The sequence below is a fragment of the Apteryx rowi genome, unplaced genomic scaffold (genome assembly GCF_003343035.1).
Source record: "Apteryx rowi isolate R43461 unplaced genomic scaffold, aptRow1 scaffold_107, whole genome shotgun sequence".
Taxonomy (NCBI): domain Eukaryota; kingdom Metazoa; phylum Chordata; class Aves; order Apterygiformes; family Apterygidae; genus Apteryx; species Apteryx rowi.
In genome coordinates this window covers 1,025,151-1,039,501 of record NW_020447275.1, presented here as the reverse complement: position 1 = coordinate 1,039,501, position 14,351 = coordinate 1,025,151, and the positions used below count along the sequence as shown (strand labels likewise).

The following is a 14,351-nucleotide window of genomic DNA, read 5'->3' as shown; positions in this document are numbered from 1 at the left end:
CTCAGCGATTCTGTGATTCTTGCTTTGGTGTTCTGGACAAAGAGTCTTTTCCGGTCAGGGAAGAAACACAAAATAATTCTTTACATTTATCTTTATTTCAGTATGTTCAAATCTTCTTTGAATCTCATTCTTTCCCAAATTCTGTTACATCTTCTTTGAATTTTCTGTTCTGTTCAAGTGGAAAATATCTTTTTAGGATAACTAAACAGAGCAGGGAACGGGTAAGAGAACACAGAGTCTTTCAATCCTAAACCACTGATTCAAATCCAGACTGATTAGGGCAGTGAACAGGAATTGTTCTCCCATAGTGAAGGCTTTTCAATGGCTTAAGTGTAAAGAGACCAGCTCCTAATGGACAGCTATGCAGAGAATATGAACCATCATTAGTAATGCTCGTGACTTGTATCTTTGTTGGTCTTTCCAGTGAGATTGCCAGCATCTTCCTGGTCCAGGAAGCAATCGGATTTTCATCCCTAAGAACAAAGTTCCTCCAGAAAAAAATGAAATGCTGGCACTGTGATGTAAAAATGTCTTGCACGCCATGTCTGTGCTATGCCCCCTATGAACTTAAGTATCACTTTTTATCACTACCCTGCAACAAATTTAAGTAAGACTCCTGCTTCAATTTGCTGATACTGGAGTGTTGGGGACTTCCATAAATGCTTTAGTAAACACCTTGCTCATTGCCCTTATTCAGTAAATTTCAGTGCAGTAAAAGCACTAGAAAGACATCAGAAACATTTCCAAATCCAGGCTGTTSTAATAATTTGCTGCAAAAACATATAACAGGTTAGTTCAAACCTTAGTCCTACTGAGTACACTAATGCAAAAATAGAAATCATCAGTGATGAAACACATAAAGATTGCAGTGTTACTCTAAGTAGTCTTTGTACTGGAATGGTACACAGTTAAAAACTCCACTTTTGGTCTTATATGTCAGCTACAATCCTCTGCTTCTTAAAACACATGTTGTATTTCACCTTTTAGTTATTTTTCTGTGTATTTAGCAAACAAACACCATTAGAAAAGATAATTTTAATGATGATGTACGATTTGCTGCATATAAAAGGCAGAGGAAAGTATTCAAAGTGCCATGAGAATTAAATTACACTGGGAAGTAATTTGGCAGGATGCATTCCTCCAGGCTTCAAGTAATAATAAAGTGAACTTGATCTGAAGCTACATGAAACAAAATGTAATCAAGATTTTTTTTTTGTTCTTAAAACCTGTGCATGTGGGAGGGATATATTAACAGAAATTCCAACTGGGAAAAAGTGAGAGATTTGCTTGACTGACAAGTTCATTTAAAGTAAGTAATGCTTTTTCCTGAACTGACAAAATTTAAAATTTAGATAAAACAAAATTAGCAAACAACAGAGATGGAAGAGCCATATCCCCCATCTTGGGATTTTGCCACAAAATGTTTGAGGAAGCCTGAAGGACGTGCCCAAAAGTAGGTCCATTTTTTCAATTCTCTCYCTTGATCTAATAAAAAAGTTATTAGCTTTTCTTACAAACCATTCTTCTCTCATATCTTTGAATTACTGTGATTACAAGAATATTTCTGCAACCCTGCAAAAGAAATTTCAGACATACACACTCTGATCCACCTCCTTAGAGGTCATTTCTGAACAGGGAGAGGGAGGGGAACAGAGAAGGCATCAGGATGAAATTCACTCCTCACAACACAGGAAATCAGCATCTGACCACAGCTTCATACAGAGATAAACGACAGCTATGAAGTTCAAGTCTGTATTCAAGCTTTCCCCAGTTTCAGGGTCATTGGTATCAATGCTTTGACTTGTTCCCATTGCTGATGTTTCTACTCCTGATAACAGTGAGCACCCTCCCACCTCCCACAGCCCTGTTCAGAGTAGAGCCGCCAGGGCTCTGTCCCCCAAACGCACCTCTAACTTCACACTGTAAAAACTGCTTTATATTCTTTTCTAAATCAAACGTAACTTTGTGCTGCTGGGAACTGACCTTCTGAAAACGTCAGCTGTACAGTTCAAGCTGTTTCTACTTTTAAAGGAGTACAATACTTGCTAAGAGATCTCACATCAGTTATTCAGTTTCCACCGTTGTTTGGCTGACGCTTATTTGTATTGTTTCCTAGACCTTAATGGCTTTAAAAAAAGCAACATCTCATCGTGGCTCCAATAACTTGACATATTGGTTACTCTTAGCGGAGTTCTTTAATCCCCTAATCTTCCTATTCTCAAGCTCTCTATCAAAATATTAAAACTTAATGCTCTGGTTAAAGCAACAAATTAGCAATTCCTATGGATTTTGTATCACAAATTCATAGAGAGCTTAAAAGAGTCTCACCAGTATTTCTCACAGGGCAGTAGGCAAATACTTTTGGCAGGAAATACTTTTGGGGTCCCTGCAGCGCAGCGCCTCCTTGCCTTAAGCCCGGCAGGGCTGGCAGAAAGCCGGGGCAGTGGGGGCAGGCGATGCTGCCCCTCCTGGCGCAGGGCAGTGCACAAGGCCCAGGGAGACAGGCGCACAGCCAGAGCGTGTTAGCTGCTGCCGGACTCACCCCGCTCGCCCCTTGAAGCCCTACCAGGCAAAGTCCCCAGGGGCTGTGCTAACTGGGAGACTGGGAGGGAGCTGCTTTAGCTCAGGCCACCCCACAACTGGTGAAGAAAAAAAACAAACAAACTTTTACTTTAAGAAGTACAAATTACAAACTGTACTCTTTGCTTTAGGTGTTCATAGTTCACTCTTCTTACCAAGCTGAAATCTCACTCCACTCCAGCCAGAGTGCCTTGAAAATAAGAACTTGTTCACCCAAATATGCACCAATGAGCAACCGCCAAGCTACCAATTAATGCACGCRTCTCCTTAAAGGTGTGCAAAATTATCAACCACTGCTAGACCTACTGCYTTCTCTGTGGATATTTTCTGTATCTGCACCTGCATTTCCCCCACACAGAAGAGTTTTCAGTGAAACTCACTGGTTTTGTTTGCTTGTTCTGGCAAGTTTTTCAGCATGAAGATATAGTTGAGGCAGCTGCAGACAAACCAGCATTCTTCCCATGACAAATAATTATAACACAAATTGGATTAGCAACCAAACATCCCATTAAGACTTCTTTTAAGCATGGGTGGGCACATCATCCACACAACAATTTTTATCCAAGTGTGAAGAACAGTTTAGTTGACCATACTACCTATAACTAATGTTCATGGAGACACTTTTAAACCATTCAATGAACTTCAGAGCCCAGGCAGAGAGAGCATTTCACCCATAGTTGAAAAGCAGCCACCCACAACAGGGAAGGAAGCAGCTTTTCTATCACACACAGCAACACTACCCACATACTTAGCAAAGAAAGAATAAGGGATGAGCGAATACTTTATCATAATAATGCTAAGTCAATGGCAATCACACATAGTAATATAGGAAAACTGCACATGCAACAGTTTCAAGTAAGACAAAACCTCATTGCTTTAGAACCATACAGAGAGTCTCACACCCTGAAGAACTTACAGTGGAAATGTATTAGAGAAAAGGGAAGGCAAAAAGTACTGTCAGCACTGTTCTAGGCTGAGCGAAGCACACAGACTGGCCGGGTGTTCGCAAGGAGACGTGGCATGCCTGGGACCTGAAGACGCATCCTCTGGTTTACAAGTTGTTGCTTTCTCCACAGGACACACAGTGCTTTCCATTCAGAAAACTCAGGACATGTTATAAATACCATGATCTTTGAATTTATACTTGCATGAAGTAGGTAAATGCCAAAACTACATTTTATTTATCTTACTGTTTTATTAATATACATCTGATGGTAGGATCAGGGCTCCATTGTGGTAGACACACATATGCAGTGGAGAGCGAGTTCTGCATTGAACTGCTGTAGCTGTTCGCCCAAAGCGCCCAGGCAGGCCTGGAGCTGGACACGGCTCTTCTGTGTTAGTCACAAGATAACGCATTTGTCAGTGCAGGCCTTCTGGATTCCTTCTGGATGGGTGACCTGACAATAAATTTGGGCAGTATCTACAATTGCACACAGAGCTGAAAGGCACTGCTTTTTGTTAATGTATTGGGGGGAGGGGAGGGGCAAGCACAAGGCATTGCTAGTAAAAGGCATTGCTAGTAAAAGGCATGAAGAGTCGCACCCATGAGCTGGCTTCTCCGAATGACAAAAAACCACAACTGCACAGACATTGCCTCTATGAAGACAGCACTTCTCTCTACACAGACAGGTATTTCTCCTGACCTGAGATCACCTTTGAAATGAAAAGTTTACTATGGAAAGGGAAGAGAATACAGCACTCCCAGGACAGGCCAGCAGAGCCTGACACCCACGTTCCAGTGTTGACAGCAGCAGAGCGCTGGTTAAACCTAACGCCAGACATACGTGCAAATTCTCTTATTTAAGAATTCTCAAGGTCTCAATTCCTAAGGCAAAATATTTCTAGTCCTCTGCCCAGGTCACAACCACATAATTCTTTCTTCAAAGGAAATAAAGTATTTCAGCCAGGTTTATTAATGTGTACTAAGAATTCATTTTACTTAATAAAAAAAAGAAGAAGAAGAAGAAGAAAAAGGGATACTTGCTGTAAAACTGAATGAATTTGGCTTGACTAGGACTGATTTTGGAAGTGGTTCCACATCTCAGTTTTCTAAGGCTGAAACACAGACATGGTGCTCTCTCTTTAACTTAACTTTTTTCTCAAAGCTCTTATTGTTTCTGCCTTCATCAGAGAAGCAGGGTAAAAGCATAACACCTTGAGGTGCGCACCGACTAGCTGGTATGAACAAGCATGCACCATGGGGACCGGCAACCACGACACTTCTCCAAAACCTAGCTTTGCAGTGTTCTACCATGCTTAAACATCAAGACCACTGCTGTCAAAACAAATGCGAGGGAGAGCTTTTGTTCACTTACATAAACATAGTTATTATTTACCAGGTTCCCAAAGAAAAGAATCAGGCTGAATACGGGAAGCTGAATACAAAGATAGTGCCCCAGGACTCTACTGGCTCAAAGCTGACTTGGCAAGTCGGTCCTCCACAGTCCTTGTACCTCCTGCAGTCAGTTGTAAGACCCCAAAGCAAGCACAAAATGCATGTAAAAATCTACTGTTCCAAAAGGGGAGCATCTTGCATCCCCTTTACACTATTGTTTATTGCTACACAGAACCCAAGGCCGTGGGGAACCAGGCCCAGATCTGACCTCTGGTTTAGCTAGCAGCAATCAGATGCATCAGCCAAAGAAATCTTCTCTCAGGACTTCAAACAGTGATTTTACCTATGAATAACAACAGCAAATAATCCTGGATTCGTGATAAACTTGGACACAACCTTACCCCATGGGCTYTCTTGGTTAGGAAATAAAAGTCATTATTTTATTTGATATTTACAGAATTATAAATCATTAAGCAGAAACACTCCTTAGTTACTTCTAGCATTATATTGGTCCAGATACTCATTTGGTTTAGGTGGTGCATCTTCAGCGCCTTCACTGGACGTACGCCAGCTCCCACCAATTGAAGGTTTGTCCCGTTAGCTTATGTTCTGAAGAATGTCTGAGCCACAAAGCCAGTACAAACAAATCTCAGTGCATGTTAGACTAATGGAGCTGACAAATTGTTGGCGACAGTTGGAATGGCTTCACACGCTGCTGGGAGATAAAAACCAAAGCCTATATTTAGAGGTTTGTGGGTACCCAGCTCAGTTATTTCCTGTCCTTTCCAGGCAAAGAGAGAGATGCGACTCAGAGATCAAAGCTATCGTAATGGAAATCTGATTACTAATGCACACAAAAGTCACTCCTTCAAAGATACTAGTAGACTAAAGCAGACAGAAAGAACCAGAATAAAGGCACAATACTTTGCAGACAACAAGGTTTTGGGGATCAGCATCAGTCAGATTTCAGTTTTAATCAAGCAATAGTATATTTGATTCAAGAAACCAACTAAAATATTTAGAAAGGAGAAGTGTTATGAATGTTATTAGACTAGTAACCTAAAAGCTTGCCACTTTGTGCTCACAGCGAAGTGCAGATGTAATCCTTTGCTAGTACACTTCAGATGCCTTGCTCTATACGACACACTGACATCAGCATTCTCAGTTTGTCATGTCATTAAATTGTGCTTGCTCAGCAGGAAAACGACCCCCAATTCAGCAAGAAGGACAGCTTTCCAATGCAGATCAGATGGAAAGACAACAGCCCACATCACAAAATCTAACCCCTCCCAAAACTAAACGATTTTAGTGATGTAGTTTTCCTCAAACTAATACCCACGTAGTCCTTTTGCACAGTTGGCACCAAGACCAGTTTCTGCTTTAGCTATCTTCCCCAGACCAGCTCAGGGACATTAGACTAAAACAATCTTTGTTCTACTTCATTATGCCAGTCCCTAAAGTCACCATGCTAGCAACACATTTGTTTGCAGTGAACTTCATTTTTGTTCACTGTAAATAGCATACGAACGTTATTAAGCTTTCAAAAGGTTACTCCTAAGTCTTGACTTATAAAACTCATGCAAAATGTGCTTTATTTGGAAAAGACTTTGCATTGTTCTGTGAATGGAAATTAGAGGACAATCACCTTTATATGCTTTTCAAGAATTTGAGAATAACCATAATGACATTATTCTAAGGTATCTTATAAACTGTATATATTGCTTAACCAAAATATCTGCCTATTTTTTGTTTGCACTAAATGTTCCATTTATGAAATAGATATTAATTATGTTTCTTGTGTATAAAACTGTTCCAGATTAATAGAAATTCAGCCAAAAGCTATTAATGGAGAAATTACATCAAACCGAAGTCTAAATAATCCTGCTTGCAAGGATATATTCTGTGCTTACAGCAGAAGGACACCGCTCATATATTTAAATATTTTTAATTAGATAATTTTATTATAGGATGGGATTTTTTTTGAAAATGCATCTAGTAATATTTACTCTGTTTCTTCTTCCAACACTGCCTGTTTCAGGGCAACACTGCCTAGCAGGAGCACAGTTCTCCTATTTCTAGTTCTGCATCCAGCTCACAAGACAGGATTCACACCTTAGGCACAGGCTATGCCACAAAGGTTGAAGATAATGTAAATACTTGTCACTCACTTCCTAATATGTTGGTTGAAGTCTGTACCTTCAAATTCTGAACTTACTTACATCTCATGCAAAACCCGCAGATAAAAAAGTATAAATACACAGAATCTGTTTCTAAAAACAAACACTTCCTGGACTTCAGTAGTACACTGCAGTAGGTGAGAAGCTTCAAGTTAGGTGTATAAAATATGCTTTGAGATCCTGATTTAAGAGATGGCACGGACAGAGGTGAAGGCATGGGGAATGATCTACAGAAGTTATGTAGCCGTACTTATTCTAAACATTGTGTTTTTCAGCTGTGGATTGGTGCTTGTCACATTCAGTGTCTCTATGTTGCAATTTTAAGATATAATAACATACCAGCAAATAATCATTTTGTTCTGAAAATTTTCTCCTTTTCTGTTAGACTAAATAGACTACAAACTATCAAATCTATATTTTGTGAAGTACAGCATGACCTCATAAACATAAATATAGGCCTGTTTTAATACAGTATAGCGGGGTTTTTTTAATCAAACAGAGCTCACTGATAGTGTCATTTCTATATTTAACTTTGCACTAGAGCAAACACAAGATTAGGACAAATACTTTAAAAATTAATTCATTGATTCAAATAAAGTTTCTGCCTAAAACATCATTAATGGAGTTAGCTTTAAAAATGATGACTCCAGATAATTATTAAATCATTTACTAAGGGAAAGCAAGTCACACTGTGGATAGAGAGGTACAAACACTGCTATGCCTTTTCTTTGACTTCTATTCTCTTAAGGTTTCTTCTGAGTTACGGTGATCCTCTTAAGTATGGTGCAATCAAACCAAGTAGTCATTTGGCACAAAAAGGGTCACATACCAGTTGCAAGCATGCTGTGGGCTCCTTTGTCTCCCCCAGAAGAATTAATGAGATTTCACAGAACTGCTTCCTGCCAGATCGTCAAAAAGATGCTTTCAGCTATACAGAAGGTGCTTTCCTAACCTCCTGTTCTTTTGGCTTTCACATCAGTGACGGAGGTCAGGCCTCAGATTCACAAGGAAAGCTTAAAATCTTGTCCTTGAGGCTTAGAAAAAGCCAGAAAGTTTCATTTTGTAATTATAACAACACTTTTGCAAACTGTCTAATATTCACTTCCTATAATTGACTTTTGTTCCAAAGAACATCAGAACGTCCTCACTGGGTTTGACCAGAGAATATCCCCAGTCCAGACTCCATCACTGACCAAGGCCATTAGCAGGTGCCTAGAAAAGGGAGCAAGAACAGGTAAGCATGCAGTGCTACTCCAACAGCTTAACAGTCAAAGGCTTAGAGACTCACTGACTCACAGATTTTGTTTTTGTGGTTAACAGCCTTTTGTAGATTTTTCTTCCATGAATGTACCTAACTGCAACATACTGTAGCAGTGAGTTCTGTAGTTTAAAGACATGCTGCACAGAAGTGCCTTCTTTTCAACTTACTTTCAACCTGCCGTCTTCTGGTTTCATTCGATGCACTTCGTTCTTACATGGGAAGAGATATTTTTCCCTATTCACGCTCTTTATTCCATTCATAATTTCAGAGACTTCTATTACCCCTTCTCCCCTTCCATTTCTTTGCTTTCCAGGTAGAAGAGCCCCTGTCAATTTATACTCACCATGTAGTAAAAATGTTCCATACCTTCAATCATCCTTGTCATCTTTCAACATAATTTTCCCATACAGAGTACAGTCAAATTTGTCTCACCTTAGACTGCGTCACATAAATGTCCATTTATAACAACTAGCAAATGAGCTTCAAATAACTTCAGAAAGAATCAATTAGTGTGGACGTTCATTTAAATAGCCTCACTTTTTTCAAACCTAAAGTTTTTCTTCTCCTGTGCTCACAGCAGAAACCTGTGAATCCCAACAACCATTCTCTTAGCTGAGACTCAAAGTCATTCTCTTAAAGCTTCTGGCGGAGGACYTGCACTCCTCCCAGAAATGCCCTCACTCTCCTCTCTGCTTCTCCCTCAGCTCCTAACTTGCCATTAGCACAGCTCTGCACAGCAAAATGCATGCAGTACTTCAGGCCATTGGTACCACACTCCAGCGAGGACCAAGGAAATCTTAGATATGCCGAGAATCTCAATGCTTGCAAAATATACAGTTGTATATACATTTACTTGTAGGCACCTCCTTCCCACAGAAGATTCCGTATGATTAAATAAATCTATGATCTATGAGGGTCTGATTTACAGCCAGCCAAAGTAATTAGAAAGACTTGCATGGACTTTTCTGCGCTTTGCATCTGACCCATAAGAAATTACAGAAGGTTTAACCAGATGGTGACTCTATAAAACTGTAATACACCTTGCATCTTGCAGCAATAAACCACACCAAAACTAGCACCGAAATAAAAATAACACTAAAAAGATGTCCTCATCACCAGGAGATAAATACACCTGTGTTTGCCAGTATCAGCACTTAATTAAACTCTATCCCCACAAATTACAGAGAAAGCACATACTGCAGTTTTCCAGATCTCCAGTCAAATCCCGTACTGAACAGAGACAATGACTGTTCAGTTTAAGTGGATCTGTGAGCATGTTTGCAAGACTTAAATTAAACTTTTATTATGCCAGCACTTACTCCACTGATTTACAGTTTGCCTACGATGAAGAATCTGCATGATTGACTCGAGTAACATCCTCTTACAAGGTTTTGCAAAGACAGGTGAAGAAGATTACGTAAGGCAAAATAATGGATGGAGAACTAGTGCATGACAACCTATTCATCTCACTTATCAGGCAACTGCAACTTAAGGTTTTCCTTAGTGTCAGGTCCATGTTTGTACTTGCAAAATCTTCTCCTGACAAATTTTAATCAAAACAGATGGTGATGATAAGGAAGGACAGTTTGACAGTTATTATCCAGTGACTTAGCATCCCACAGTACTTTCTAAGCTATTAAGAACAGAAAAGATTTTGAACTAGAAGAGTAGGTCCAAAGTTTACTGAAGTCTAGATCCAAGCTCCCAGCTCAGACTTTGTGCTGATGAAAGAATGATAAATGACATGGGAGTGTCAAATATCATTAGGGATCTGGTTTTAATATCCACATTATGTATATATCTCTAAAAATTCCTCTCTCCTCCCCATTATTTCTGTTTTTTACTATTTTATACTAAAAGATACCAAGCATGCAAACTAACAAACTGGGGAGTGTACAAGGATATCAAGTCCATTTCTGTTGAGTTTTAACACAGTTACTCTTACATAATATGACTAGTAAGGTCACTACAATGGATGCACATTATTAATATCAGTAGTCAACTGCACAACTTAAGAAATGAAAGGCAAATTAACTGAATGAAAGACTTAGACATGGGAAGGATGTGACAATGCCACTAAGGAGGTCACTAGCAGAGACAGGACTGCGGGCAGCCTTCCACCCAGGGCTCCAGATTGTTAATTCACCATTACATTGTAGGCCAACCTATCCCTTGCTAGTCAGGATGAGGCCATTTCACTCAAGTCAGGAAAATTGTATGGAATTATGATTCAAAGAGACAGAGTGTAGACAAGAGGGAAGGTATGGCAGAAAGCAGAAAGAGAAAAATGAATGACTAGACACAGAAGTCTGAATGCCGAGGCAGCCACTTGTACATCAAATATGGAAAGAAGACCAAAACTGAGAACAAAGCCAGAGTGTTTAAACACAAAACAGAGACATGGCACCAAAAAGAGATTTTCCTTTAAATAAAAACGGAAGAGAAATAAGCTGCTAAAAATCTCTTCCAGTGCTTCCACCCTGAAAATTTCAGAATTTAATTTATATTTCCCCTTTTTTATGTTTGCGGTTGGAAAAGTTCAGAACACAGTGGCAGGTGTCCGAAACCAAGCCAGGATTTGACATCACTTCCAAACTGACCTACAGCTCACTGCTAGGATCAAAGCCAACTCTCCACAGTTTCCCCCTCCCTCTGAACTTCTCCATCTACACTGGCTAACTCCACCTGCCAGCTGCCAATACAGGGACTTTTGCCTCTGACATTTCATCTTCCAGTGGATAAGTCAATCTGTAACTATGTCAGATCTACTCACCTGAATCACAGCCTTTACTGATTTATTTGAAACAGCAAAAATGTCCCAATATAACCTTCCTGTGCACATGCTGTATTGCTGTCTGCTATGGCTTACATTGGTACAGCTTGTCAGGCATGCTCCTCACTCAAGCATGGCTAAAACTGATGCAGACTTGCCTGGCCAAAATGTTTGGAGCATTCCACTCACATTGGTACAACCGGCACTCCCATCCCAAAACGTTCAATAAATAAACAGGACCTCCATTGCTTTTCCCCCCTCTAAAACACTCTTTTTTGGGAACTCACCCATTTTATTGCAGCCTACTTAAAGCCTTGCAGAGTTACATTTTGAACTTCCTAAGGCAAAGAGTATCTTCCTTATTTCTATGTCCAACACCCAGCATGAGTATTAGTGCAGTACAGAGGCTGTATAAGGTCAGTGCAGGTTGTCTGCACATCCCTCTTGTATGTTGTTTATAATGGGGTTAAAGTTTTGTCTTGGGCCAAAACACAAGAATAATGAAGACGCTGGCACGTTATTGTGTAAGGTAGTGTAGAACAGCCCCTCAAAACAGAATAGGGCAATAGACCTGTATAAGACTCCCCTAGACAGCCAGATAAAATGCTACAGCAGGGACAACCACAGAGGTAAGGCAACAGACACTTCATGCATTTGAGGAAGAACCCTGCACAGTTTGGTCTGCTTTCTGCTCACCTTGCTAAGATGACATCCTAGCTCTAGAGCTTTGCTCCTGTGTTCAAAAGGCTAGCTCATACTGGTTCATTATTCGGATGGTTGTCTAAACTTTCCAAGCCAAAGTGTACTGAAGCTGCCCTAGTGGGACTACAGGGCAAAGTGAGGGTTTGGGAACTGTCAGCCCTATCCCAGCACCAGAGGAGCCAGTGGGCTTGTCCTATGTGAAAGCCACAGGCTAGATCAGTCAGCACTATTTTGTAAAGGCTGGGGCTGAGAACAAGACTCTCTCTGAGTTTGTGAACTTGTGATTGCAGATGAGTTGTTTATTTGTATTCCAAAGCAATACCCCTAAGCAGAATCCCCCAGAGAGAACTTCTTGTCCTGCAAAAGCTGTCCTTCATCATTGCAAAATAGAGACAAAGGCAGCAATAACCAACACCACCCTTTTTGCCATTTCAATGTACTAATTCATAAGTGAAAGCTATCGGTTACTTACAAGCATCTGTATTACTGTGTACAGTCGCATCACAACCTTCTGACGGACTGGAGCTCTATTAGGATAGTGTTTCTTAGCCACTAGTAAACATGTACAAATTTGCAAGCACGCTTTGTTTTCTGTCCTGGTCTAAACAGATTGATTCCCTCGTGACTGCCAGGTTTCAGGACTCAAGTTGTCCTTGGCTACGATACTGAGTTTAGAGGACGTGTCACATGGTAGTGGGACAGGCTACTTGTTTTCCCTTGTCTGTGAACGGTAAAGTTGATCTACTTACTCTGTAGGCAACTTAATGCTACAGAAAGGAGGACAAATAGGCAAAGGAAAAAAAAAAGAGCCTTGTACTCTACACCCAGCCCTTTCGCAGTTGCTACCAACTCTGCAACATAAGGCAGTCTCTGCCCACTGTCTGTCAAAGCGGACAGAGATGGATACAAAATATAGTAGGGGAGACTGACAATGCAGAAAAGGAGATATGCGGTCATATGGCTAAGGAATTTGGCTCAAGCCTTCTGTGGCCTACACAATGCCTTCAACACAAGTCCCTCCTTGCAATCACTTCTCACCATAACCAGCCAGTGAGCAGCAACAGCTTGACAGAAGAATGTCAGAAATGGATCTTTTCTCACACCTTAATTCCTCCAGTTCCTACCCAAAACAGCACTCAGTCCAGCAAAGCTCTCTCTGTGTCAGAATAGAGGTTACTTRTCTTTGAACAAAGACTCTGCTCCAAACAGACAAACCCTTCTCAGAGTCTACAAAACCTGCAGTTCACTTACCTATCCAGAGTGTCCTGTGGCACTTTACTCCCTCCAGCTCTGCTGTTGACACCAGCATTCTTGTTGGCAGTCATGGTCATTTCTGCTTTCTAGAAATCTGGATATCTGCAAGAAGAAAAGTCAGTTAAGCTTTGACAGATCCAAATGACAATCAACCTTTCAAGATTGCCAAAATAATATTTCCACGATACCATGCTGGGGAAAGGCAGAACTCCGGACTGCTTTTCAATCTATAAAATGAAATCAGTCTAGTTATGACTCTGAAAAACTAAACCCTACTGCTCCACTGCTGTGGTTCACATCCACATCTCGGTTTATCAGAGCCCAAAGTCAAAGGGCGAGATTTTATGGGGATTAGGTATATGGTTCAGATTCTAGCATATCTGACGAAATGGAGCTTGACGCTGAGTTTACAAAATGTCACAAGTTGGGTGTGGTTCTTCCATCCGTAAGTATATATGGAGAACCAATAAATGCACTGTGGGATGCTTGCAAATAATATAGCTATGACTAGCATTCTGGTCACACAAAAGCTTTTGCAAGCAATGTAAGAAACTTTTTTATTTTAAAGTGCAGCTCTGAGTATATTACTCAAGTATATTGAAATTGTGAAATATATTAAATATATTCAATAGTGATTAGGTTGAAAACAGTAGTTTTCAAATCTGCTTGTGACGTGAAAATATCTACAAATGTTTTCTAGCCTATTTCCTCTATTAGCCATAAAATTCTTTAAATAAAACTGCCTTATGATACTTATAAGACTGCAGGCAATATAAGGTCTCATTCCTAACTCCTACTTATTTCCTAGCAATACCAGGACATGAGATTTGGTAATGAACCAAAAGCTGTAAGTTAAATTTCAGCCATAATAAAAGCCATATACATCCAGTTGTACTTTCTAGAATTCCCAGTATGAGGCAAGACTAGCGTCTTCCTGACTGCACTAACTCCTGACTGATGGTCTGCTCCAAAAGAGAAATTAAAATGCTGCTATAAGCTGACAAGTATTGTTTGTTCTGCTGTATGCCTGGGAGGCAAAAAGAACACCAGATGCATGGAATAAACCCTAAATGGAAATGGCAGACAGTATGCAGAAATCCTTGCAACTGAATTCCCACAACACCTATAAAAACAGTAAACAGATACCTCAGATTGATTCTCTACTGTAAATGGGTTTGGAACCAGGAGAAGTTGAGCAAAAAAACTTTCCGGAAAAAAATCTCCCAGATAAGCAAAGAGAGGAAGCAATTGGCAAATCTACCTTTT

At 40.2% G+C, this 14,351-nt stretch overlaps 1 protein-coding gene across 2 annotated transcripts in view; it reads right to left on the bottom strand.

The window, feature by feature from the left end:
* ST5 (suppression of tumorigenicity 5) overlaps positions 1-13,162 on the bottom strand; it is a 111,870-nt gene extending 98,708 nt beyond the window's left edge. For both annotated transcript variants that reach the window (XM_026070217.1, XM_026070225.1), the window contains exon 1: positions 13,083-13,162. In XM_026070217.1, coding sequence (XP_025926002.1) covers positions 13,083-13,162 — 80 coding nt within the window. The remainder of the gene's footprint in view (positions 1-13,082) is intronic.
* Positions 13,163-14,351: the final 1,189 nt, after the last annotated feature.